The 25,184-nt window shown below is 47.1% G+C and overlaps 1 protein-coding gene across 3 annotated transcripts in view; it reads left to right on the top strand.

Annotated features, from left to right (window-relative positions):
- The first annotated feature begins 3,683 nt into the window (after nt 1–3,683).
- Nucleotides 3,684–25,184, top strand: part of BRD7 (bromodomain containing 7) — a 31,321-nt gene continuing 9,820 nt past the window's right edge. For 2 of the 3 annotated variants that reach the window (XM_066349942.1, XM_066349941.1), the window contains exons 1-7: nt 3,685–3,987; nt 4,209–4,417; nt 12,904–13,033; nt 13,324–13,381; nt 15,792–15,936; nt 19,052–19,162; nt 24,309–24,490. In XM_066349942.1, the coding sequence (XP_066206039.1) occupies nt 3,939–3,987; nt 4,209–4,417; nt 12,904–13,033; nt 13,324–13,381; nt 15,792–15,936; nt 19,052–19,162; nt 24,309–24,490 (884 nt within the window). In that variant the 5' untranslated portion in view covers nt 3,685–3,938. Of the gene's footprint in view, nt 3,988–4,208; nt 4,418–12,903; nt 13,034–13,323; nt 13,382–15,791; nt 15,937–19,051; nt 19,163–24,308; nt 24,491–25,184 lie in introns of all 3 variants that reach the window. The other variant, XM_066349943.1, reaches the window with a different exon arrangement.

Genomic DNA, 25,184 nt, shown 5'->3' with positions numbered 1-25,184 from the left:
AAATAGAGGAACTTCCTCATATTGATTATCTACAAAACAACAACAACAACAAAAACCCTACAATTAACATCATATTTAATGGCGAGAAACTCAAAGCTCAACTACAAGGCGAGGATGTTACTTCTCACCACTGCTTCTGAATGCCATTCTTGAGGTCCTAGACAATGCAATAGGACAAGGAAAGGCAAAACATATTAGGAAGGAAAACACTGTCTTTGTTCAAAGATTGCATGATCATCTATGAAAAAAACCTGAAAGAACTCACACACACAGAAAACCCTGGAACTAATAAATGATTACCGCAAGGTTGCAGGACACAAGGTTAATACACAGAAGCCCATCATTTCGTATATACGAGCGATGGGCAAATGGAACCGATTCTCAGCAACCTAGCGGTTCTGCTTCTAGGGCACCCAAACTAAGCCTCATCCTCCAGGTCAATGTGGCTTCCTCAGGGGGCCTGGCCTGAACCCCCCAGACTGGCTCAGAATCCTATCATAACAGCAGTCTGCTGTTTTCCTTCATAGCAATTAGTACAGCTCAAATTAAATAATTATTTGTGCAACTACCTGTGTAACGAGTGCCTCCCTCACCACACTGTGAACTCCGTGAGGAGACGACCGTGTCTATTTTGGCCATACTTTGTTCCAGCACTGAGCACAGTGCCCGGCACAAGGGCAGGCACTCAACAGAACTGGATGAAAGGAGGGAGGGAGAGAGGGAGGGAGGGAGGGAGGTCCTTGTGTGTCCTCTTTCCTATTAGATTGAGGACTCCAGGTTTATCTTTGTCACGGCAGAATCACGCGTGACAACTTTTGGGGTTGTCAGCAATGGGCAGTGGGGCCGGACTCACTGTCCTCCAGCGAGCAGCTCTGAGGCCACCAGGGCAGCTGCAGCCAAGATCCCCGCATGGACAGCTGCCAACTGCTGCCTTTCTTTTGTTCACGCAGAGGCAGGAGGCTGGGGCAGCTCCGCTGTGCGCCTGTGACCGCACGCAACCCTGGAAGCCGCGTTGTCAACAGCCTGTCAGAGCGAATCTCCTCATCTCCTCGGTCCACTGCAACCCCACAGAGCGGCCCAGTGAGCCAGCCTCGGCCCCTCGGGCCTCTCCCCGCAGCACTCACAGGCTGGTGCCAGGCTGGCCAGTCCCTGCTGCCCAACTGGGGCATCTATTACAGCTGCCAGGGGCCTGGGCTCGGAGAACACCGCTTCCCTCTCCTCCCCCGAGGGGCAGAGGGCAGGGCATCCCAGGGCACCTGGGAAAATGCGCCCTTTCATACTCCCCTTCCATCTGTCACACCTGGGCAAGAAGCCTTTTCACTCCTCACTTCCCTGCCCCCCCCCCACCGTGCCAACCGCACAGGCTGTGCAGGGCTGGTTCTGCCCATTTCTCAGAGGGGAAAACCGAGGTTCAGACAAGGACAAGAGAAGGAACAGCTGGCCGTGAGGGTGCCTCGCCCAGCCTCGCTGCTGCAGGAGGGGCTCTGAGGGACACAGAAGGGCAGAGGTGGGCGTCCCGGAAGCCCCTGAGGTCCACGGCTTTTCATATGTCTGGCTCACACGGGGTCAGCTCCTGGTAAGCCTCTGTCATCTGTCGGCCAGTTGGGCATACCAGTAAAAAGGGTCCCCACCTGCTCTCTCAGATCTGCCCCAACCAAGGGAGATCAAACTCTGCTCTGAGCGTCAGGTGTCCAGCACATGGGCTGTGTCCTAGAGGTCCCTCTCCACCGGGGCACCAGGGTCTGGAGGCCCTGCTGTGGTGGCAGCCTGGCACACCTCAGGGTCAGGAGTCTGGCCTGCCACGCCACAGCGCCCTGGGCCACAGGTCTGCTTAGAAGCCTGGGCCTGACAGAGCTGGGCAGAGGCTATTTCCTGGGAATGCCACACCCCCCAGTGGCCAGCCTTCCTCAGTGCCTCTGTCCTCCTCCTCCTTGGGTTCCTCTGAAGGCCGCGGTCCTCTCCTGTCCCCAACCCAAAAGACCCTCAGGAGAAGAGGAATCATCATTACAAAACAATAAAAATTATTCACTCACTCATCCAACAAATGACTCTGGAGGGACCGTGCTGAGCCCAGCTCGGCTGAGGCTGCCCTCGGCTCCTTGCACACGGGCCTCCCCAGCGTGGCCACCTGCATCATCGAGGTCCGCAAGCCAAGAAGCCAGTAGGTTTGGAATCACAAAAGGGACATCTCACACTCACATACCTTGGCTGTATTCTGTTGGTTAGAAGCAAGTCTCTAAGCTGGTCCACATTCAGGCTGAGGACATTAAGTACCAGGAGGCAGGAATCTTAGGGGTCATTTTAGAGTCTGCCTGGCACAGCATGGTTCCATTCAAACTACCCTTTTCTGGTGCCTTTTATGTGCCCAGCACGGTCCTGGAGCTGGGAATAAATAGAGGAGTTAGGGCAGGGGTCCCCAAAATACGGCCCGCGGGCCACATGCGGCCCCCTGAGGTCATTTATCCGGCCCCCACCGCACTTCTGGAAGGGGCACCTGTTTCATTGGCGGTCAGTGAGAGGAGCATAGTTCCCATTGAAATACTGGTCAATTTGTTGATTTAAATTTACTTGTTCTTTATTTTAAATATTGTATTTGTTCCCGTTTTGTTTTTTTACTTAAAAATAAGATGTGTGCATAGGGATTTGTTCATAGTTTTTTTTATACTCCCGGCCCTCCAACGGTCTGAGGGACAGAGAACTGGCCCCCTATGTAAAAAGTTTGGGGACCCCTGAGTTAGGGTTTCTATCTCCCAGGAACTTTTTCTGTGAAGTGCCTTCATGCGCTTACTCGTTTTTCCCAGGTGCGAACACTTAGGGAACACGATACAGGATCTCTGATGCGGGGGGAGGGATCACTCACTCTGTAGTGCAAAAGGATTCACCAGACCCATTTCTTCAGGGAAGAAAACCAGGGAGAGAGAGCAAGCTAGCTCTGAGGGCCGTCTGCACTGTAACGGCCACTGTGCTGGGTGCTGTACATACATACCAAGGGCACGAGTCCAAACCCGGCCCTGGGGAGCAGACAGGTCAGCCTGTGGGTTCAGCGGGGAACGAAGCAAGCCACCACGGAGGCCAGACCCACGGGGGAGTTACATAGTTACATAGCAGTTCTCCTTGAGCAGAGCGAGAATAGTAATAGCCAACGACTGAAGCCAAGCTTTGCCCTGTACTTGGCGGCCTTTACATATCAGCACAGAATTCTTTTTTTTTTTTTTTAGAACCCCTGAGTTACTTCTGTGTTGGGTTTGCTGGATCTGGCATCCAGTGCAGGGCGCAATAAATACTGCTAACCGGAGAACAGAAGCAAAGGAAAGTGGGATAAAAGGGAGGAGTCGGGGAAGGAGGAAGGGAAAGGAAGAAAGGAGACAGGGAAGAAGGGAAGGAAAGGGAAGAAAAAGGAAAGAGAGAGGAAAGAGAAACAGATTTAGAGGGAGAGAGAGAAAGAGACAGAGACAGGAGATAAGGGGGAAGGAGAAAGACAACGAAGGGAAGTGCTGAAGAGGGTAGAGGGGAAGAGAGAGGAGGGAGAGAGGATGGAAGGGAGAGTGACAGAAGAAAGGGGAGAGTCAGAACAGTCGACCCGCCCCGGCCACGCCCCCGGCTCGGACCCCGCCCCCAGCCCGCAGGCTGCAGCGCCACCTCCGGCCGCCAGGGGCCGCGACGCGCCGCCGACTACACCCTGCATGCGCGGCGGGCCCTCTCTCCCGCCTCCACGCTGGCCGCTGGCCGACGCGCCGCCTGTCTCGGTCCCCGGCCGCGCCGCGCTCGTCGTCCTCTAGTGCGGAGCCCCGCGCCGCTCGGCGCACGCCGGCCCCCTGCCTCGCGGCGCGGGGTCTCGCGGGCCCCGCTCCCGCCCTCCGCTCGCCTGGCCCGGACCGGAAGCGGCGCCGCACGGCCTGGGCCTGGCGCGGGGGGCGGGCACCGGGGCCCGGGCGGACATGGGCAAGAAGCACAAGAAGCACAAGTCGGACAAACACGTCTACGAGGGTGAGGAGCGGGCCGCGGCGGGGGCGCCGCGCCTTCGGCCTCCCTGCCGCCTCGAGCGCCCGCGCCCCCGGGCCCCGGCGTGTCGCGGAGGGCGGCGGGAGGCGGCCCCGCGGAGCCCGGCGCGGCGTTCGGGGCGCCCGCTCGGCGAGTGCCCGTCACGGAGCAGGTGCTCCGGGGCCCCCGCCGCGCCCATCATCGCGCCGCTCTCCTTCCCTCCCCAGAGTATGTGGAGAAGCCCCTGAAGCTGGTCCTCAAGGTGGGGGGCAGCGAGGTCACCGAGCTCTCCACCGGCAGCTCGGGCCACGACTCGAGCCTCTTCGAAGACAAGAACGACCATGACAAACACAAGGACAGAAAGCGGAAGAAGAGGAAGAAAGGCGAGAAGCAGGTCCCGGGGGAGGAGAAGGGGCGCAAACGCAGACGCGTGAAGGTAAGTGGGGTCGCGCGCCTTTCCGCGCCGCCCGGGTGCGTCCCGGTCCCGGTCCCGTTCCCGTTCCCGATCCCCATCCCCGTCCCGGTCCCGGTCCCGGTCCCGTTCCCCATCCCCGTCCCCATCCCCGTCCCCGTCCCCATCCCCGTCCCGGTCCCGGTCCCGTTCCCCATCCCCGTCCCCGTCCCCATCCCCGTCCCGGTCCCGGGTCCCACTCGGTTCCCCTCGGCTCCGCGTCGCTTATAAAGGCTGCCTTGCTGGGAGGAGGAGCAGGGCCGAGTGGGAATGGGAACGCGAAGTCACCTGTGCGTTTCAGCAGTTCTGCTTAATGACAGGCGGAGCCGGCTGCGCTCACTCCCACGCCAGGGGCGGCCTGATGGGCAGAGAGGGCTGGGCCGGGCCGGGCCGGGCCGGGCCGGGCCGGGGAGGCCTCCGGGGGTGCCTCCAGGAGTGTCAGAACGCCTCGCGAAAGAGAGTGGGTCTGTCAAGTTCACCGTTCTGTTCCAAAATAAAGATAGTTGAACGGGCAACTTCCGTCTCTGAAAACGAAGTTCGAGTCTGTTGAAGAGCAGATTTGATGGACACCTGGAAGGGACGTGGCACCAGTAATAAAAATAAGCATTGTCCAAACCACTGACAGTTAATAGACATACAAATAAGGAGCTGCCCCCCTTGGTTTTGTAAGCTGGGAGGAATCCTAAATAAGTAACATCCTGGGCTTCTCCTGCAGGTCCCCATTTGGCAGGTGTCACTAAAGGCTTATTAAACCCGTTACTGCATCTTGGGGATAGATTGCCATAGGTTAGTTTTATAGTTTTTCTTACGCTTGCGTACACGATACAAGTGTTCTGTTCCTTGTGATTAAACATGGTAAGTCCTTACATCTTGGAGGTTCTCTCTTTGCAGTTTCTTAAATCTGTTCCTTTCTGCTGTTCCCATTGCCTTTCCCTAGACTGTGCCAACACAGTATATTGAACTAGCACGTGTTTCTCTGTATATGTATAGGATTTTTAAAAAGGAATTCTACTGGTACAGAAATGAACAAAAGGGGCGGGGTGTTCCTCACTCCAGTCCCTTATATAATCTCTCCAGTGGTACCTAAAAACAACCTAGTTGTTTTTACTAAGTTATTTTTTATTATATAGTAGTCGAGTAATTTGTGAATGTAGTTTTAAAAGGCCAAGAGTATGGCAAGGCTTTTGCCACAGCATTTTTCTGTTCTGTCCTGGAGTTTTACTTCCCAAACTTTTTTAGTTTTCTCTATATACACATATTTATCTCCGTTGCTGAATACAGGTGTATATTGCTGTTTACTGATTTATGACATTACCTCCTTGACTGATGACATGTTACAGAAGATGAGAATTTAAATTAGCGTTCTCCTTCCTCTATTCTAGTACACGTACACCGCAGTCGCTGGTTCGAGCAGTATTGGTGATTCTGTTTATTTGTTCACTATGATATACAAATATGATATCCAAGTGCAGATCTGAAACACACATCTGATTTCAGTTTCTCACGCGGTCAGACACTTCCCTTTATTTTGAGACCTATTCTTGCAGTGTCCCCTCTGGCTCTGGTCTAGATTTAGGGTTTTCCATTCTACTTGGGACCCATGCCTTCCTCTTAGTTTATTCCCTCGTCCTGGTGGAGTCCTAATTTTAGCAACTCCCTAAGAAAGCATTCACAGGAGGTAGGTTTTTATAAGGTCGTGCATGTTGAAGATGTTCGTTCTACCTTCATATGGTCTTCTCATGTAGGTTGATGCTTTGACCCCGCATGGAGTCCCAGGATCTTGAAACCATTGCTCTGCTGTCTTCTGGCTTCCAGACTTGCTGTTGAGAAGTTGGTTGCCACCGTGGTTCTCAGCCCGTGTGTATGACCAGTGTTTGCTCTCCTGACATCCGTAGGGTGCTCCCCTTTATCTTCAGGGCTCTGTTTCACAGGGGACGGTCCTTCAGGGCTCTGTTTCACAGGGGACAGTCCTTCAGGGCTCTGTTTCACAGGGGACGGTCCTTCAGGGCTCTGTTTCATAGGGGACAGTCTTGCTTTCAGTTCCAAGATGTTTACTCGAAGTGGTTCGTTCTGTGATCATTTGCTTCCCTGTTTCCTCGGCTCTCTTTTTGGAACCCTGGCCATTTTAGATGTTGGACTCCTGGACTCATCCTCTTAATTTTCTTACAATTTCTCTCTTCTTTTCCCTCTCTTTGTTTTTTTATGTTCTTCAAGGAGAGTTCCTAAACTTTATCTTCTGGTTCTGCTGTTGAATTTTATTTCAGATCTTGTATTTTGAATTTCTAAGAACTCTTCTTGATCTCTAATTGCCCTTGTTTAAGTAGCATCTTGTTCGTACTTGTAATATCTTTTATTTCTCTGAGGGTATTAATTGATGGGGTTTTTTCCTTTTTTAAGTTTTCTTTTACTCCCTTTATTATCTTTATTTCCCTTCAAGTTTTTAAAATACATTTATTTGGTCTCCTCTTATGTTAAAAGCATTCTTTAGTTATCTGTTGAGCCTTTGTAGTCTATTTAAATGTGCAGCACAAAATAAGCAGATTAAATGCTTTGTACCTAGACAGAGTTTGTCAGCTGGTGTACTTCACTGTAGAGTCACTAAACAGAGAGACCTGATTATTTTGGTGAGGAACCCCCAAATATCTGCCCCTGTAGCAGTGTTTTTCAACTGCCGGTCTGCAAAAGAGTTAACCACCCTGATGTTATATGAAGATTACAGACCCAATGATCTTAGCCGAATTTGCTTATGCTCAGGGTGATTTCTGCCATAGCAGTCCCTAAAGTAATTCTATTTTTACTAGCCCCCAAGTGTAAAAGGGTTGAAAACCACTGTCCTAAAGGATACTTTCTCTGGGTTCTTCAGTTTCTCCAGAGGAAATCTCTCCTGGAAGAAGGATTTTACCTGGTGCCGGTATTTCAGGGGCCAGCCAGGAGGAGGCGACTCAGGTCTCACCGCCCAGTGCTCCGCTGTCAGTCCGGCTCCTCTCCCCGTTCCGACCGGGGCCTCGGCCTGCAGGCTCTGGGGCTCTCGCCAGGTTCTGAGCTTGTTCAGGGCTCTGGGTTTGAAGCGTTCTCACAGGTGACCAGCTGTGCATGCAGGAGGCAGCGTGCTCCCTCTGGTCTGCAGGCTCCTCCACTTGGTCTGCATCCCCAGATGTGTCTGCATCCCCAGATGTGTCAGCATCTTTCACCCACTGTTGTCTCTTCTGTGTTCCCGCCTTCGTCTCCTCTAACTGGAAGTTGAGGTGTAACCCCTTTAACCACTTCCGGTTCTAGTTCTGGTGGTTCCTCAGTAAGGCCAGCTGCTACAGTCTTCCTTTCTTGTTATATCAATTATCTCATTCTAGCCTGACCTGTGGTGGCACAGTGGATAAAGCATCGACCTGGAAATGCTGAGGTCGCCGGTTTGAAACCCTGGACTTGCCTGGTCAAGGCACATATGGGAGTTGATGCTTCCAGCTCCTCCCCCCTTCTCTCTCTCTGTCTCTCCTCTCTCTCTCTCTCTTTGTCTTTCCCTCTCCTCTCTATAATGAATAAATTAAAAAAAAAATTATCTCATTCTCATTAACTACATTGTATTTAGGTATATTGATGTACCACGTCTTATTTCATGTAATATTTTTAATGTTACAAATAATGCTGCAGTGAGCCTCACTGTACACACATCTTTGTATATTTTTATAAGGATCTCTTCAGGATAGGTTCTGGGAAGCCTCCCATTGTGTTCCGGCCACTCTGCCCTTTCTTGACGGTGGCTTTTTATTAAAGATCATTAACCACTGTTCTACTTGGATTCCCTTGTCTGCTAAGATGCTTTTGTATCCAGTCGGATTCATAACACCTTATACAGGAGGACGGGTAGGTGAGTGCTTTCTGTTTTACAAAAAGTGAAGTGGAAACTCAAGTGAAGTGAGTCTGCTTAGGGTCCCACTTCCTGAGGACCTGGGGTTAAGGATTATGGGATATTTCCAGATTCTCTGAGGTCAGTGGCTCTATAGAGGCTGTTTGGGTCATCTCTTTTTTCCAGGCCAGAATAGTGAGAAGATAAACTGTAATTTTTCAAAGCTTAGTTAAATGATTTTTTTTTTTTTTACTAGGAAATCCCCGATTGTATCAGTTTTAAATGCCCCAGCAGGCAGGACCGATAATATTTCTCCCCATCTTTCACTGAGGGCAGAGCACGCCTCAGCTTTGACCTGACCACGATCTGGACGTCGCTCCTGTGAAATGGGGGGTTGGCTTTCTTTCCCTCAAACGTGCATGCTGAGCAGTCGGCAGAGAGTTGGCATGCTGGCATAACTCTTGTAGAACATCTCCCTTCCCAGAGAGTCAGCCTTCAACGTTTTCAAGTCACTTATTCACACGATACATATTTTAAAAACTACTCATGGAAAAAATGCTCATACCATGTGATGTAGCAATACAGGCACATGAGGACAGCTAAGTAAAGTAAGGAGTGAGAGGGACAGTTCTCTGGGCCATCACACTGATGAAGTGGTGACTTGTAAAGATTACAGAAGTGTTTATAAAATCATGTGCGCATGCGTGTATATGTATGCAGATACACACGTGTACGTACACCCATATGTATACAGATACACACGTGTGTACGTACACCCATATGTATACAGATATACACGTGTACGTACACCCATATGTATACAGATACACACGTGTACGTACACCCATATGTATACAGATACACACATGTGTACGTACACCCACTATGATTACTGAAAAACTACATGGGACCTTTACAAATGACTGGTACTTACTAAGCACATACATGCTGGGTCCTGTGCTTAGTGTTTTATGTTAGGGGGAAGTAGGTAGTATTTCATGGGTGTGACAAAGTCCTGGACATTGGCTGTATAGTAATGTGAATACACTTACCACTGCCCCTCACCATTAGCCAGCAGACGAGTATGATCATCATAAAGGAGCAGGAAGGGGGGGGAGTGAGTATAGGATGAGATTTGCGAGGCCGCTGAGATGTTGCAATAGGAAGTTTGAGCTTGAATGTAGAGGCCCTGGGGGTCAAACGTTCCTGTTGGAAGAATGCTAGAAGCTGTGTCTTTATTAATCTGGTAACAGTATCTAGCAGAGGCTGCTATAGAGATGGGGTATAAGGAGACCTGCTTCAAAGGCTGTCATTGAATAGCTAGGAGAGAGGTCTGAACAGCCCTGTTCTAAAGAGCATGACCCCAACCCAGATTCTGTCCGAACCGCTTTGCAAGTCAGCTTCCGGTTTAGCTGCTTCAAGAAGTTGGCTGGTCCCATTGCTAGGGGATTTATCAGAGTAAAATATGTTATTAAAAACTTTTTATTACAAGCATTAACGTGTAGGATAGTTATAAAGCTGAGGTTATGTAAAACTCTTAATCATATGACTAATTCTCAAGCCCTTGTACTAAGTCCACAGGGGATACATACTCGTGGAAGCTATCATGTTAGTGCTCGCGGCGCGCCGTGCGTTTTTCTGCATTCTGTGTTTAGTGTTGTAGTGCTGTAATCCAGTGTGTTTCAGCCGCCCGGTCTGTGAGAGAGTTAACCACTTTGATGTTGTAGGACAATTATAGAGTCTATAATCATTGGGTCTGTGCTCTTCCTGCAACATCAGGGTGGTTAACTCTTTATTGGACCAGCACGAAATTTCTGGCAAACTGGTCCCAGTCCGCGGACCAGCAGTGGAAAACCACTGCTTTAATCCTTGCTGCTCCGTGGGGTAGGTGCTATTAGTTTCATTTTATTGCTGAGTTGACTGAGACATAGATGTTGAAGTAGCTCCTAACTACAGAGGAGAAATGAATGACTATAATTACTAAGCAGAATGGGAAGTCTGTCAAAACACAAGTCATTGGCTTGTTTGCTATGACAGCCGCCACACCCAGGATCTCAGGGCTGCTGTGGCTTATCTAGGTTGACAGAAAACCCTCCTTTTCTTTTTTACTCAGCTGTTCCCTCCTGAGGTGTCCTTCTTAGCGACAGCTCTGCCCAGAGAAGAAAGGACTCTCAGGGCATAAGACTGGCGTTGCTGCTCTTATTGAAGGGCTGCTTATTCATTCATTTACTCAACAGATATTTATCAGATACATCTTACATGCCAGGCTCTGTGCTGGGCTCAGGTGAGGAGGAAGAGGAGGAGGAGGAAAACAGTCTGACCTGCGCGGGAGCTCGGGGCGGGGAGTGTGTGGCGAGAGGATGAGTGAGTTAGGTGTGAGCAGTGTTCTGGGAGTGCTGAGGACAGGTTCCCATCCGCGGCGGGGGTGGCTTCATAACAATCTTCTGAGGCATATAGTGCCCAGGGCCAAAGTGCAAAGCGACAGCGCGGTTTCTTCAGCTGGGTTCCGGAATCACCTGTCACAGGGAAGTTCTGAAACTGCTTTGCATACTGGAAGCATTATTTAAATATATATATATATATAAAATATTTTTTCAAAGACATCTACATGGAGTTTTTTCAAATGCATATGTATAAAATCTCCACAACCAGCGGATCTGAAGGACAGTACTTACTAATAACACGAGCTGTTCCTTTGCACTCGCTTTCCCATTCCGGGCTGTCTCCTGTGGAGCATGAGGGCACAGAGCTGGCTCAGACGTGGGCCCTGCCCACAGGAGCTCCAGAGAAGGAGGCAGGTGTGTCCCTACTGTAGAGCAGTGTTATAATATTAACGAGCAAAGATTTGCTTCAAAAGTGTTGCTGGCTAATGAAATAACCTGCTAGAGTTGTGGCTAAATGAGAATGTAGCCTGAAACATACAGTGTGTTTGCAGTAATGGGAATAGCCTGTTTCGCTGTCTGCTGCCTCAGACCTTCCTGCACACAGGGTATCCACCGCCCGGAATGTAGTTCCCTCCGCTGCCACCGCCCTCTCTCTCCTCCGCAGGGCCCTACACTCTCTCTCCATCAGCCCAGCTCACCTGTGACTTCTCAGAAGCCAGGCAAAATCAGATCCACCCAACAGTTACACTCTCCTTGAAATGTGTTTGGTTTTTTTAAATGAGTGGTTTCCTGTCTGTCTCTGTTGTCACACTGTCAGCTTCCAAGGACAGGCTATGTGCCCTCTCCACCGGTGTGTGTCCAGACAGTAGACCGCTTGTATCAATATTTATCAACGGCAGGAGTAGAAGTGGTAACCATGTGCCAGTCCTGCACTAAAATTTCACAGACACCATCTCATTTACTCTTCATAACAATCTTCTGAGGCATATAGTGCCGTCTGTTTTAAAAATTGAGAAAATTTGCCTGGCTTGTGGCGGCTCAAGTGTATATATAGAGCATCGACCTGGGACACTGAGGTTGCCGGTTTGAAACCCTGGGCTTGCCTGGTCAAGGCACACACAACAAGCAACCAATGAACAACTAAAATGAAGCAACTATGAACTGATACTTTCAGTTTGGCAGAGACATGAAATGCCCTCTAGGTTTTAAATTTATAATTTGAGTTCTAGGGAGCTTGAGCTAATCTTCATGTTTCATTTGGGAGGTGCCTGTGATACTCTTTACCCATCTTCTGTTGGGTTATTTGCCTTCTTACATGAATCTGTAGATGTTCTTTATGTAATCTGTGCTAATACTTTGAGTTATTTGTGTTTTAACTACTTTATTTCAGTCGATAGCTAGCCTTTTAGCTTGATTTATGGGTAAGAAAATTTTTCCCTACTGTTGGGTCATAAAGATTCTTATATCGGAAGTTTTAAAGCTTTGCTTTGTACATGTATGTCTTTAACATATGTGGAATTTACTTTGTGTGGTATGAGCTAGAGACTAATTTCATTTCCTTGTAGATAATTAGTTGTCCCAGCACGAAGTAGCCTTTTGTCTTTGATCCATAATGATGCCGTCTCTGATACACCTGGACCTGCTCTGAGTGGGGGTCTGATTCTGGGCTGTGTAATCTGTTCTTTTGGTCTATTTGTCCTTGTGTCAGACCCACATTGTCTTAATTATTGTCCTTTATACAAACAAATACTCTGTATCTGGTAAGATACACCTTTTTCAAAAGTGTTCAAGTTTTTATAGATTGGCTTGTCAGATCCCATGAAAAATCCTATCTTACAATTTTGATTGGCATTACATTTCATTTATAGGTTAATTTGGAAAGAACTGTCTTTCAATTTATGAACATGATATATTTCCTTTATTCGGGTCTTCTACAGTGGCCTTTTTGTAATACTGCATTTTTCCCAAAACATATTAGATATTTTTCATTAGATTTATTTGTAGATATGTTATAGCATTATTTTTCTCAGTGATTATTTCTGGCATACAGTGTCAAACTGCTGCCTCCTCCCCACGAGTTTATGAACATGTTATTCTCTCCTTCTCCAGTAGGTGGCAGTAAAATACATTAAGATTTTACTAAGAATTTTCAGAGGCATCTTTTCTCCACTGAAATGAAAATGGTTTGTTTTAAAGGTATTTTGAAATACTTCTGTCTAAATGACCTCCCTTGGTTGAACCATTAGGAGGACAGAAAGAAGCGAGACCGGGACCGCGTGGAGACCGAGGCAGAGAGCGACCTGCAGTGCCAGGCCCCAGCCCGGTTCGACCTGCCTCCGGAGAAGCCGCTCTCGAGCTCCTTGGCCAAACAGGAAGGTCCGGAAGCTGTGCCCGGGGGGCGGGGGGGGGGGCAGGGGAAGGGAGCTGGCTTGTAGCTTTTAGTTGAAGGCTTGAATTGCATCTTTAAAAGTTTTCTTACTTCTCTGATGCATAAGAGCTTTCAGTTAGCTACAGTTCTGAATTCATCCTTATTTGTAAGGTCAATAGCATTTCTGTCTGAGATATTTAATGGTGGATATGAGGTCATATAGGACGAAAATAAGCTAAATGATACACTCTAGAATCTTCCTTTTTAAAATGCTTTTTTCCTTTCTTCTTTGCTATAGAAGTGGAACAGACACCCCTTCAGGAGGCTTTGAACCAACTGATGAGACAGTTGCAGAGGTAAATGTGTTCTCCGGTATTTTTATAACCTAGAGATTGGAATGAGAAATACAGGATCCAAACCACTTTTTCATTTTTGATTACTTAAAGCTGCATTGGGTGGCCTGAATCCAAGCGCACTTGATTTTAAAGTGGATGATAAATATTTTGCCTGGCAGAGGGAGCCCTCCCAGAGGCTGACTTTGAGCTGTCCTCATTCAGCTTGTTTTAGCTGGCAACTTGGATGGTGTTACCTAATACTCTTGATGGCAAATTTCTCTCTCATCTGAAGTAACTTCTGATGTGAGAGCTTTGAACCAGGAGTAAACAGTCCGATATTTCCACTTTGCTGGGGGTTAAAAATCCCTGCCGTGGGTTTGTGCAGGGCCTGTCGTGCTGTGAGGGTCCAGCAGTCCCCGGGTCGGGGGGAGGCAAACACTACACAGGGCGTTTCTGACCTTTGTAAATGCAGAAACTGGTTCTAAAAAATTCAGTACCTAGGTTAGACCAGTGTTAAGTTCTAAAAAGGGGGAAAAATAACTCAGTCTTTTATTAAAGTACTTATCTTGCCACCTCTCTTGACTCAGAACTTCGGTTTTCATGGGAAAGACGTTTTCGTTATTTGCAGAGGACGACGGGTGTGGGGCTTACAGTGATGGTGACCTTGCTCCTCGCCCTGTCGTACATGTCACCCAGGTCACATCCTAAGTAGCTTTGTAAGATACAGCCTCTAGTGCCATCTGTGTTCATCTCCTGTTTGTCTCTACAGTTAAGGGCAGAGGTTAGTGGCCTCTGTGCGTTCTGGCGTTACAGAGTAGTTGACAAAGTGACATCTCACGTCTTTGCACTTGAATAAATCGTTCATTACTTGTCCCAAAAGAGTGAAACAGGTAAGTATTGGACATTCCGGCTCAATTAGAATGTATGGCTATAGTGTTTTGGCTGCCTTTTAATTTTTCTTTAAGGCTGGAATGTAAATTAGAGATGTTCTCTTGTAAGAAATCTGCTTAAGACTGTCTCTTAGTCGAGGATGTCCACATGTGCAGAACGTCATTTAGGAGTGACAGTCCAGAGCCACATATTTTGAATAGCTGTCGTGATTGGATGAGTCTTCATCCTTGAGGCTCAGCGCTAACGCTGATCAAGAGTGTGATTGACCAAGATTAGGACTACCATTTCTGGTCGGACCCAAGTGGCACTCGACATTAAAATGACTAATTTTAGGAGGTGTAGATCATTTGCTCTGAAGAGGTCCTCCAGAGATGATTAGTGTTACCATTCACAGTAGCCATGACGGACAGCATACACGTGCAAGTGCAAGTTCCAGACTGGATTTTTGCTTGTTCTCGCTAGTCTTCAGTCTCATTGCTTAGGCAGCGTGCTGGGAAGAACAAGGGCAGCTTTCAGCTTGCATCAGACTACGACCTAGAACAAATGGTTTGACCTCTGACCCTTCGTGTCCTCATCGCTGAGTGAGGGTACCACCTCCCTGATGGTTTTTGTGAGGATTAGCTATAAAATATGTCGACTGCCTGCCACTGGACCTGGCACATGGTAAAGACATTTTAAAAGCTGCTGCTGTTCTTTCTTATTGTTAGGTTATTTTTTGGAGTAAGAAAACTTTAGTGTGGCAAATTTCTAGAGGAAAAAATCAGTCTGCAGACCTGATTACATAAAGCTATGATTCTCGGCGCTGTCAGTACTGCCAATGCCAGTGCCCCAGTGCCCGCCCTGGTACCCAGCCCTGAAATACCAGGGCCAGGCCCCGCACTCCCTCCTCGGTAGGCTGCTGTGGTTGGCTTGAGGGGAAGCTCCCCCAGCGACCCTCACACATAGCCAGAGTGGAGGCCCTGTGGTCAGAAGCACTGTGTCTCAAGTTTGGGGGCTATGAGGATTGTTTCCATGTCAGTGTTTTGAGCACACCCCCACCCATCCACCCACACACAGGGTAGAAGTCATATCCACTGATTCAGAAAATACGTATGCTCACGGGATGCAATAATTGTGCGGCCCGCCAAGAGTCCACACCTGGAGTTAGGAACCCCTGCGGAATATTGCACATGTGCATTTATAGTGACTATTTCTTTTTCCCTGTGGTTGATAAGAGTAGGTGGTACTGATCTCCCAAAGGCCAAGATGGTCATTTAGGCTAGGTTTTTTATCTTGTTTCATTTTCCCTGTGTAAGAGGTGCTACTAATTAATTAGGCTGCATATTTTAAAAGGTTCTCTGTTTAAAAGAACAATTAGTATGTAAAACATCATAACCTTGTTATTACTCATTGGTCTTTAATGTTATTCCTTCCATTTTCAGTGAAAAACATGTTAGCCTACTACACATTTTTTCTTCCTCTAAAGGGTTTCCTCTGACTTCTGCTCCTAGACCAGTAAATTTGTAGTAGAAACAAAATCTTCTTTTTTATATCTTCACAGAAAAGACCCAAGTGCTTTCTTTTCATTTCCTGTGACTGATTTTATTGCTCCGGGCTACTCCATGATCATTAAACACCCAATGGATTTTAGTACCATGAAAGAAAAGATCAAGAACAATGACTACCAGTCCATAGAAGAACTGAAGGTAACTGTAGCTGATTGTGTTGTGATTGGACACATAAGAGCTATGATACAAAGTAACATATCTTTATTCATTTGAAAGTCAAGTCCTTGGATCCTCTATTGATAGAAACTTGGTAGGAACCTGCATGTCTGGTATTCAGAATCTAATTGAGCTTTGGTTTTGGGAAGAAATAAGTTTATTTTAATATCCAGAAATCTTTGTATATTTCTGTCTTTGAAAACATTTTTGAACTTGGGACTACAAAATCAGATCAAATAAGCCATCTGCTATCTTTTATTATTTTGGGAGTTTTAGTAAAATTCTGAATTTCATGTGTTCTATAATTCATTTTTTAAACCTTTAAAATGAAAAGATAACGTGATGTTTTTAATTTTGCATCAGTGTAGGTAAAAGTAGTATTTTCATGAAATTGAATTAGTTACTTTTCCTAGACATCTAGGTGTGTATATCTTTTCAAATAGGGAATAAATTACCCGGAAATACTCAAAAGACTTAATTACATTTTCTAGTTTTGATGAAGGCCGGTTGCTCCGAGTTCACCTTAGCGATGTTTGTTGAGCGTATTTCTTCCGCTTTAAAGGAAGGAAATTAAAGACTTGCGAGGGAAGAACCCACAGACCACCCACATGATGTATGTACCGAAGGGAGATTGAAGCTTTTTCTACTTTTGCGTAGTCTTGGAATGTGTTGATTTGAGAGGTGATACTTTTTTTCTTAACCTTCCACAAGAAAGGAACCACGTTTTTAAAATTGGCCTTGCACTAAGCCGCCACACACTGAACTGGCTAGAATTCTGTTTTACCTTTGTCTCCTCCTCAGGAGCTCTGAGCGCTCACCTGACCGAGGGCTGGCCCTCGTCAGTCCCAGGGGGACAGCACGACAGGGAACAGGAGCTCTGAGCGCTCACCTGACCGAGGGCTGGCCCTCGTCAGTCCCAGGGGGACAGCACGACGGGGAACAGGAGCTCTGAGCGCTCACCTGACCGAGGGCTGGCCCTCGTCAGTCCCAGGGGGACAGCACGACAGGGAACAGCACCTTCCTTGCTCCCTTCTTCCGTCCACGTGCCAGTCAGCTGGGATTCATGAGTAACACCCGCACTTAATTCTGTCTTTACTGTCAGTGGAATGTATTGCTAATACTCCACTACTCTGAAAAACTAGAATTACATTCATTCTCCTGTATTCAGAGAAATGGAAACTTTTCCCAAATTTTCATCTGGTGAAAATTAGACTAGAATGTTTATTTCAGCATATTTCCGACTCTGTTATTACTTAATGGAAAAAATCTTACCAGTTCTGTTGTTTTCTTTTTATGAATATTTTTCCCCGATCTTTCTCTCGTGATGACAAGAGAGAGAAGTGTGCTCCTAAGTGTTTTTGAGCAAGTGGTTCAGACTTCTCATAATTGAAATGAACAAGTATTTTTTAACTCTTTGGAGTTTTCTACATTACTACATTTTTTTCAGTAACCCAAAGTAATACTTCTTAGCTTACCCGGCTCCTTAGACTTTTCAAAGAAACTTTAATTACATGAAAAGTATGCAGAGAGGTCATTCAGCGTTTCAGACGACCAAGTGCTGTTACACAAAAGCCCCAGTAAAGCCTCACACATGACAGTACGATCTGTGGAATCTGCAGACCGCCTTAGCAGACCAGACCTGTGATCGGGAGAATAACCCAGAACTCTTGCCAGTTCTAGCCCACTGGTCATTTAGTGTGAACCATAGTCCTTTGTGTCTCCCTTGCCTGCCTCTCCTTCCCCCAAGTACAGTTAATCATTCTTAATGGAGTGGAAGCTTTTCAGAATATCTGTACCAAGGGCACTCAGTGTGGGTCTTTTGGGTAGCCATGAACGAGCCTGCAGACAACCAGGAACCTGCTGAAGTCACATGAAAACTTCTGTGTTCACGTGTGTGCGTGTGCACAGGCGCACAGGCTGGAGGAGGGAGTGGGTCCGAGGCTTTGATCACCATCTTAGAGATTAGGACCTAGCGCAGTACGAACTGATCTGAGACTCGGCCAGGAACTGAGGCCTGTGTGTGCCTCATCCACTTTGAACTGAATACCGGTTTGTAGTGGCCCTTGACTCAGTCCTCACTCTTGCCGTTCAGCAGTGCTCCTCTCCCTGCCTCCTGCCCCTAAGTGTTCTGGCTGTCGTCACTCGGCACTGAGCACTGGGTGGGAACATTTTGATTTGGAGGATTTTGTTTGGGGGTGTCAGAATTTTTATTATTCGGTTTTTATCATTTAAACTTAGGAAGACCTTGGCATAATCACTCTCTCATTTATACAATTTAAAAAATTACTTAACCATGAAAATACGCTGTGGAATTTCATCCTCCAGCATGTCTGTGTACTTTGAAATTTAAACCAAAAGTACAGTTTTGGTAACTTGGATACTCCGCACATTTTAGCTCGTTGAGGTTGTATGCTTTATTTCACATTGGCATGATTTTGCAACGTTCTGCAAATTATCTTTTGTTTATAATAGCATCCAAGCAGGTAAGAGAAAATTAGTGCAAATGTTGTAACATTTTTTGCTCCATTAATTTGGATTTAGTAGAAAGTACTGTGATAATTTAGCACTGTTCCCAGTTTTCAGTCAAGAACTGAAATAAAATATGTAACTCATAAATAAATGGAAGCTTATGATTTTTTTAAAACTAATATTTCTAATTAGATTAACTAGTTAAGAATATTCTGTTAAATATGATAGAAGTAGTTTCTTCTTACTCTTTATTGTGCAGTAAGATTAAATTTTTCTTCTTGGTATCTAAAGTTTATATACAGTTATGAAACGTTTAAGAATTTGGACAAGGGTGCCGTAGGGTATTTAAATTAATTTCTTACGGATTAAGAATGCCGTAAGATAATTAAATTAATTTATTAAAAAATAAATTCAGTATTTGTTTTGTTTGTGAGACTGAAAACTTAATAAATTGCTATTAATATCATTTCGCAAACAGTGGAGGAAGGCAGGGAGTTTGTTTTTAATGTTTCGAAGCCCCTATGATTGCAGGAATTAATGTAAGTATGATAAGTACAATTATAAGTGTGAGTCAGGAAGGAAGGGCACTTGGTCGGCCTAATGTACTTCCCCAATGCCATCTCTGCAGGAGAACTTCAAACTCATGTGTACCAATGCGATGATTTACAACAAACCGGACACCATTTATTATAAGGCTGCGAAGAAGTTGTTGCACTCGGGAATGAAAATTCTAAGCCAGGTAAAGGAAATTCTCTGTCCTAAGTAATGATTATTATAACATTTTATTCCTTTGTTTTTTGGTCATAGTGAGATAGAGCTAGTTCAGCACTGGTTTTACTGTATAGGTAGATGGTATTAAAATTGAACTGTTAAATGAAAAGTTTTTTAATATAGAGACTAAAAGCAGGAAGATTCGCACTTGGAACTGATGCAGGTCAATATTGGTATTTACGCTGATGGCTAATCTGAGGCTTTTGAAGGGACCCTCAGCAGGTAGACTCACCTGGGCGTGGCGGGAGCAGCAGCCGGCGTCCAGGGTGACAGCGGGCAGGTGCATCAGGGGACCTTGGGGGAGGAAAGCTCTCCGCTCCCTTTGGAGGGAGGGTCTGCTGTCCTGGTGAGGCCGGGAACTCCGTCCACTAGAGAGAGAGAAGGTGCTGCCGAGTCACAGCCTGGAGCCGCTGGAAGGCAGCTCCCGGTGGGCAGCCCTCCGGAAGGCCAGCCTGGGGCCCAGAGAGGCAGCGGTGGGAGCGGCGTGGACCGCGGGCTCATCACGCCACAGGCCCGAGAGCTCACACGGCCCGTAGTCCAGGGGGCTGCAGCGGTGGCCAGGAATTGTGAGGGTGCGATCTGGGAGCGAAGGCGATGGCAGACCTGAGAGGGAGTGTGGAGGGGGCCCCGGGAGGAAAGCAGAACTCCAGGGAGAGGCCGTCTGAGGTTTCACTCACAGCTCTGAGGGGGCGGGAGATGACCGAGAGAGGCCCGGCACCCGCCCACGGCGGGGGTCCGAAGACGGCTCTAGTGAGAGCTCTTTCCCACTGGCATGTGGACCGCAGGCCGGACAGAACCACTGTGGGTCTCGTCCTCGTCTGCAGAGGAGCTGGTGCGCTGTGCCCTCCGAGATCACTGCCGGGAGCAGGTGCTGGTGCCTGATGAGAACCGGCGTGGGGGCGATAAAGACAGGACAGGAGAGGGCTCCGGAAAGGAGGAGTGCGTGGGGTCAGCCAGCAGGGAGAAACGCCGGGGTCCAGAGCGTGAGCTCAGACCGGGGTTCCAGGGGAGCCCTGGACGCACACGTCCCCAGCTCAGACGGGCACCCTGCACCGGCTGTGCGTCTGTCAGCCTGCCAGGTCCGCTGGTGTCTGAGGGGCTGTGGGCTGGACTCGGCCAGACTCCCGGGGCCGCTCGTGGGGGCAGCAAACACTCGGATTGACCATTCTTCTTGAGCTCCTAGTATTTAGACAACATCAGTTCCCATCCTTTCCTAAAGGCTTGGGGAACGGTGATGTCAGCCACTTACCCTTCTTTGGCAAAACTTGCAGAGCAAAGGAGACTGTAAAATGTTTACCCGAATCTTGGCAGACAGACTCAGAATACAGAGCCAGGCCATCCCTAGTCCAGCTTTTAAAACCTGCGGGCGCTTGTTATTATCGTATTTGAAGGAAAAGTGCTTTTGGCTGTTGCAACTTTAGTCACTCCAAAATATGTACATTGAATTTCTAGGAGAAAGTTTAATTTGCAGGAGTAAAATAGCCAAAGTAAATTTATCAACTTTGACTCACCACTATTGCCATTATTTATCATTATTTATCAGCTTTAAATAATGTATGTCGTAAATATGACATGTGAAAGATTCAACACGCCCTTGGATTTGACCGGGGGTGGGATGATTGGAGGCCCAGAAGACAGACCTTCTCCACTTTCCCTTTTCTCTCTGTTATCTTCCTTTCTTCAGACCTCTTCCTGTTGAGCCCTACCCATCCTGTGTTATAGCTTCCTGTTGACTGCTCTCTCCACCCTAGATGGGAGGGATCCTTACAACAGTGATTCTTACATGTTCAAATTTAGACCTGAGTTAACTCCTCAGATAGCAGCGTTCCCAGGAGAGCCCAGCACTCCCTTCCACGAATGGTGTCTTCTAAAAGATCATTGTTTTGAGTGGTCAGTGTCAAGATTGTAGAGCAGTCTTTCGTTATTTTTTCAGTTACACACAAATAATGACGATGCATAGACGTGTTCTTTTTATAAAGAGGAGGCATATGCAGCAGGTCAGCCAGTGCCGTGTGGAGCACCATGGCTTTGCAGTCAGACTCCTCAGGTTCAAGTCCTGGCCCTGCCACTGGGCTGCTGTGTGACCAGAAGCGGGCTCTGCAACCTTCCTTCACATAAAATGGGATAAGAATAGTATTGCCCTCTTTGGCACGTGTGTAAGCACTCAGGTCAGCTCTTCTAGTGTCCTTTAATACTGTAAAGTTGAGGGCTGCTAAACTAGTTGCTAGCTAGGAGACATTTCAGTTACCAAAAAGAGTCATTGCTTTCAAAGGAAAATTAATTAGACTTCTTGTGTCAAAATGTTGAAAATTTCTCTAATTAATCTTGTGCATGTTATGTTTAACCTCCCCCACCCTCAAAAAAATTTTTAAGATGTTAATTGATTGATTTTACAGTGGGTGGCGATGGAGTGAGAAGAGTCAACTCATAGTTGCCTCACTTTAGCAGTTCATTGGTTGCTTGTTGCATGTGCCTTGACTGGGCAAGCCCCGGGTTAAGAACCAGAGACCTCAGCGTTCCAGGTCGACGCTTTATCCACTGCGCCACCACAGGCCAGGCCAAAATGTTCTTAACGCAGGTTCTGCTTTGTAAATTCTAGAATGAAAATAAAGATTACTGAGAACTTTGTGGCCTAGGCCCATTCTTGTACCTGTACAGTGCCCGCCTGATTCAGATGGTAGATGGAGAGGTGAGTCAGAAGTGACCAAAGTCTGTGGTCTTCAACCGCTGGTCGGTGCTAGTCTGCTAAAGAGCTAAGCCCCCCGATGTTATCCGAACTTCATAGACCCAGCGCAGGTCCCGGACTGCGGGGAACAGCACTGACCTAAGTGACACTCCCCGAGGGAGACACAAATGGCTGGTGAACAGTTACAGAAATGGCCACACTCACCAATGTTTCTAAGTATGTAGTAAAGAAAGATGTTTTTAAAAATCATATCAGTTTTTTTAAATGATGCTGTTTATTTGAAAAGGATTCAGAGAAACTTTAAATACTAACAAATTGACACTACTTTTCTGAAAAGCAGTTTGGCAGTAAAATATCAAAAGCCTTAAAAATACTCATTCCGTTCAACCTAGTGTTTCCGTTTCTAGGAATTTATCCCAAAGAGAGTCTTAGATTTATTCACAGTGAGGTTCATGAGACTTGTATTTGTAATGGTGGAAACTTTGAAATAATCTAAATATCCAATAGTAGGTTGTTAATGAAGTCATGGTACATAAAATCAGATGAAATACTATATACAGTTTATTGGAAGCATTTTAAAGAATACTTAATGATACAAAGGGGAAATGTTCGTCATTTATTAAGTGAGAAAATTTCTGGTAACAAAATATTCAGTATGATTCCAGTATGCTAATACGTATAATGCTTGGGAAAATGCTGGGTGGTGCACCTGTTAACTCTGTTCCTCTCTCCAGATAAGCGAACAAGGCTTTCATTTTCTCCTCTGTCCACATCTTTGTCTACAATAAAATACATAACTAGCAGTTTCAAGGTTACTTTAAAATAAAAGCAAAGCACCAACAACAGGACCCCGGTCTGAGGTCTTCACAGCCTGCCCGGCTCACATGTCATGGCGAAGAGAGGCCTGGCCTGAGTCCCTTGGCACTTCTGGTCTCCATTGTCCTAGTTTGAAAGGCCTCTGGGCCTATCTCGCTCTTAGTTTCTATTATTCTGCAAAAGCCTTCCCTGCTGTTGCTATGCGTCCCTAAGGAGATGGCCCTCCATGTTTTATCCAGTGACGGGGCTCCGAGTTCAAAGGCAGAGTCGTCACTAGGAACAGATCTGCCTCCAGAAACCTCAAGCCCTTAACCACAGTAAAAACTTCACCGCCCACCAGTTCAGAGCAAGATTAAGCCCATGTTTCACAAAGTAGAAAAAAGGTTTTTTCAGTGAGAAGAACCTCTGTGCGCTGAGAAGGAAGCTGCCAGCCGCCGTTGGGTCTACTGAGGCCCGTTGTCCCCCCAGCCAGCCGGGAACGTCCCAGGCACCAGCATATGAGGACACCCCCGTGTTCACATGCCGTAGGTTATTACATGCCTGCTACTCCTTAACATTCAAGGGATAAGCCCTTCTGTTAAGTTTAAAATGTTAACATGCTGTTAAGCCAAATTTCACTTTAAGTTTAGAACTGCAAAGAATACTTAGGCTGCCTGACCTGTGGTGGTGCAGTGGATAAAGCGTCAACCTGGAAATGCTGAGGTTGCCGGTTCAAAACCCTGGGCTTGCCTGGTCAAGGCACGTATGGGAGTTGATGCTTCCTACTCCTCCCCCCCTTCTCTCTCTCTCTCTCTCTCTCTCTCTCTCTCTCTCCTCTCCATAATGAATAAATAAAATCTTTAAAAAAAAAAAAAGAATACTTAGGCTTGATTCATATGTTCTCTCCCGTGAACTTTTTGATGATGCAATAAAGTTATAAAGCGTTCTCTTACGTTGGGAATGAAGTCATCTGAATTGAAGGAATGGACTTTATTGTCCTGGTTCCTAAATATAATGTTCTTGGCATAATTGGGTTTTCTCCCAAGTTAATCACAAGAAAAAGACAAGCTCTCGTGAGAAAAGCAGTGCGTCACTGGAATGGGGGGAAGGTGCGTTGACTTGGGGCCGTGAGTGCGCAGCGCAGCAGCGTGCAGATGACGTACTAGGGAGTGCTGCACCTGCAGCCCAGAGGACTTTATTAACCACTGTCACCTCCATAAAGTCAGTTAATAAAAAATCCCCCTAACCTCCCCCCGACCCCTGAAATCCTTTTACATTTTTCAGTTTTAGGAAATGGCCATTCAAAACAAACATAAGCCAAAATAACCAAATTTAAAAATCCTTTCACATATACTTGACTTACTAGATACGTTGCTGCCTCAGAGCAAAGCCCACACACACACCTGCCCCTTCTCTGGAGCCTGCCGAGAGACCAGGTGCAGACAGGGAGGAACCTAGAAGGCTTACTTGATCCGTGTCCTCGTGTGCCCTGCCAGGCCACTGTGCGTCTGTTCACTAATCATCCTCTCCGTCTCCTTGTGAATTCTCCATGCCTGGGTATTAAAACTTGATTTTCTCCTGTGAAAAAAATTAATGACAGACATACAATAAAGATACTCTTGCATATTTTTAGGAGCGGATTCAGAGCCTGAAGCAGAGCATAGACTTCATGGCAGACTTGCAGGAGAGTCGCAGGCAGAAAGACAGAGCGGACGCCACGCAGAGCGGGGACAGCAGCAGCTGGCCGGTGCAGAGGGAGGACGCGGGCGAGGCGGAGGCCCACGCCTTCAAGAGTCCCAACAAGGAAAACAGAAAGTAAAGCATCTTTGCAATGTTGCGGTTAAGCTATCTTTTCCCAGCTCGTAAGGGGGAAACTACCGATCCGGTGCCTGCCTTGGGAGTGCCCGGTTTCGGTCCACCTGGGAGGTCGGTTTGGCCAGCAGGTCTATTTCAGTGATGTGATACCCTCTTCTCCCACAGGGCAGCACGTGGGATTGTCCAGGCACAGTTCAGAACAGAGTTCTGAGTGTGTATTCTAAGGGAGTTATTGCTAAAACCAGTCAGTTATCTTTAGGGACTCATTGTCAATGAGTTGATTTAAGTGGAACTGTTTGTTGAGGAGAAATTGTGTCTTCACAAAGGAGTTGAGGCAGCAGATAAGCCTCAGCACAGTCAGAGCGGCTTCCTGCCCGGGCGGCCGGCGCTGAGACGTGTGCCGGGTCTCCCCTGGATGTCCGCCGAGGGAGCGGTCACTTCCCGCTGGCCCTTCCCGCTGGCCCCACCCCGGCACCTAGAACCAGCCACCAGCCCTGAAGCCAGGCGCCTGGCAGGGCTCTGGGGGAGTTAGCAGTCTGCGGTTTCTGCCATCACAACTCAGAGGAAGTAAACTTGTGACAAGTTTTCTGTTTCTAAGATGTTGACATTTTAAATGTATGTTTATTTTTAATTTAAATTTGAAAGATCAAACATAAAATACTGCTCACAAAAATTAGGGGATACTTTATTGCTT

The sequence above is a fragment of the Saccopteryx leptura genome, chromosome 9 (assembly GCF_036850995.1).
Source record: "Saccopteryx leptura isolate mSacLep1 chromosome 9, mSacLep1_pri_phased_curated, whole genome shotgun sequence".
Classification (NCBI taxonomy): Eukaryota; Metazoa; Chordata; class Mammalia; order Chiroptera; family Emballonuridae; genus Saccopteryx; species Saccopteryx leptura.
This window is presented reverse-complemented; position numbering and strand designations above follow the sequence as displayed.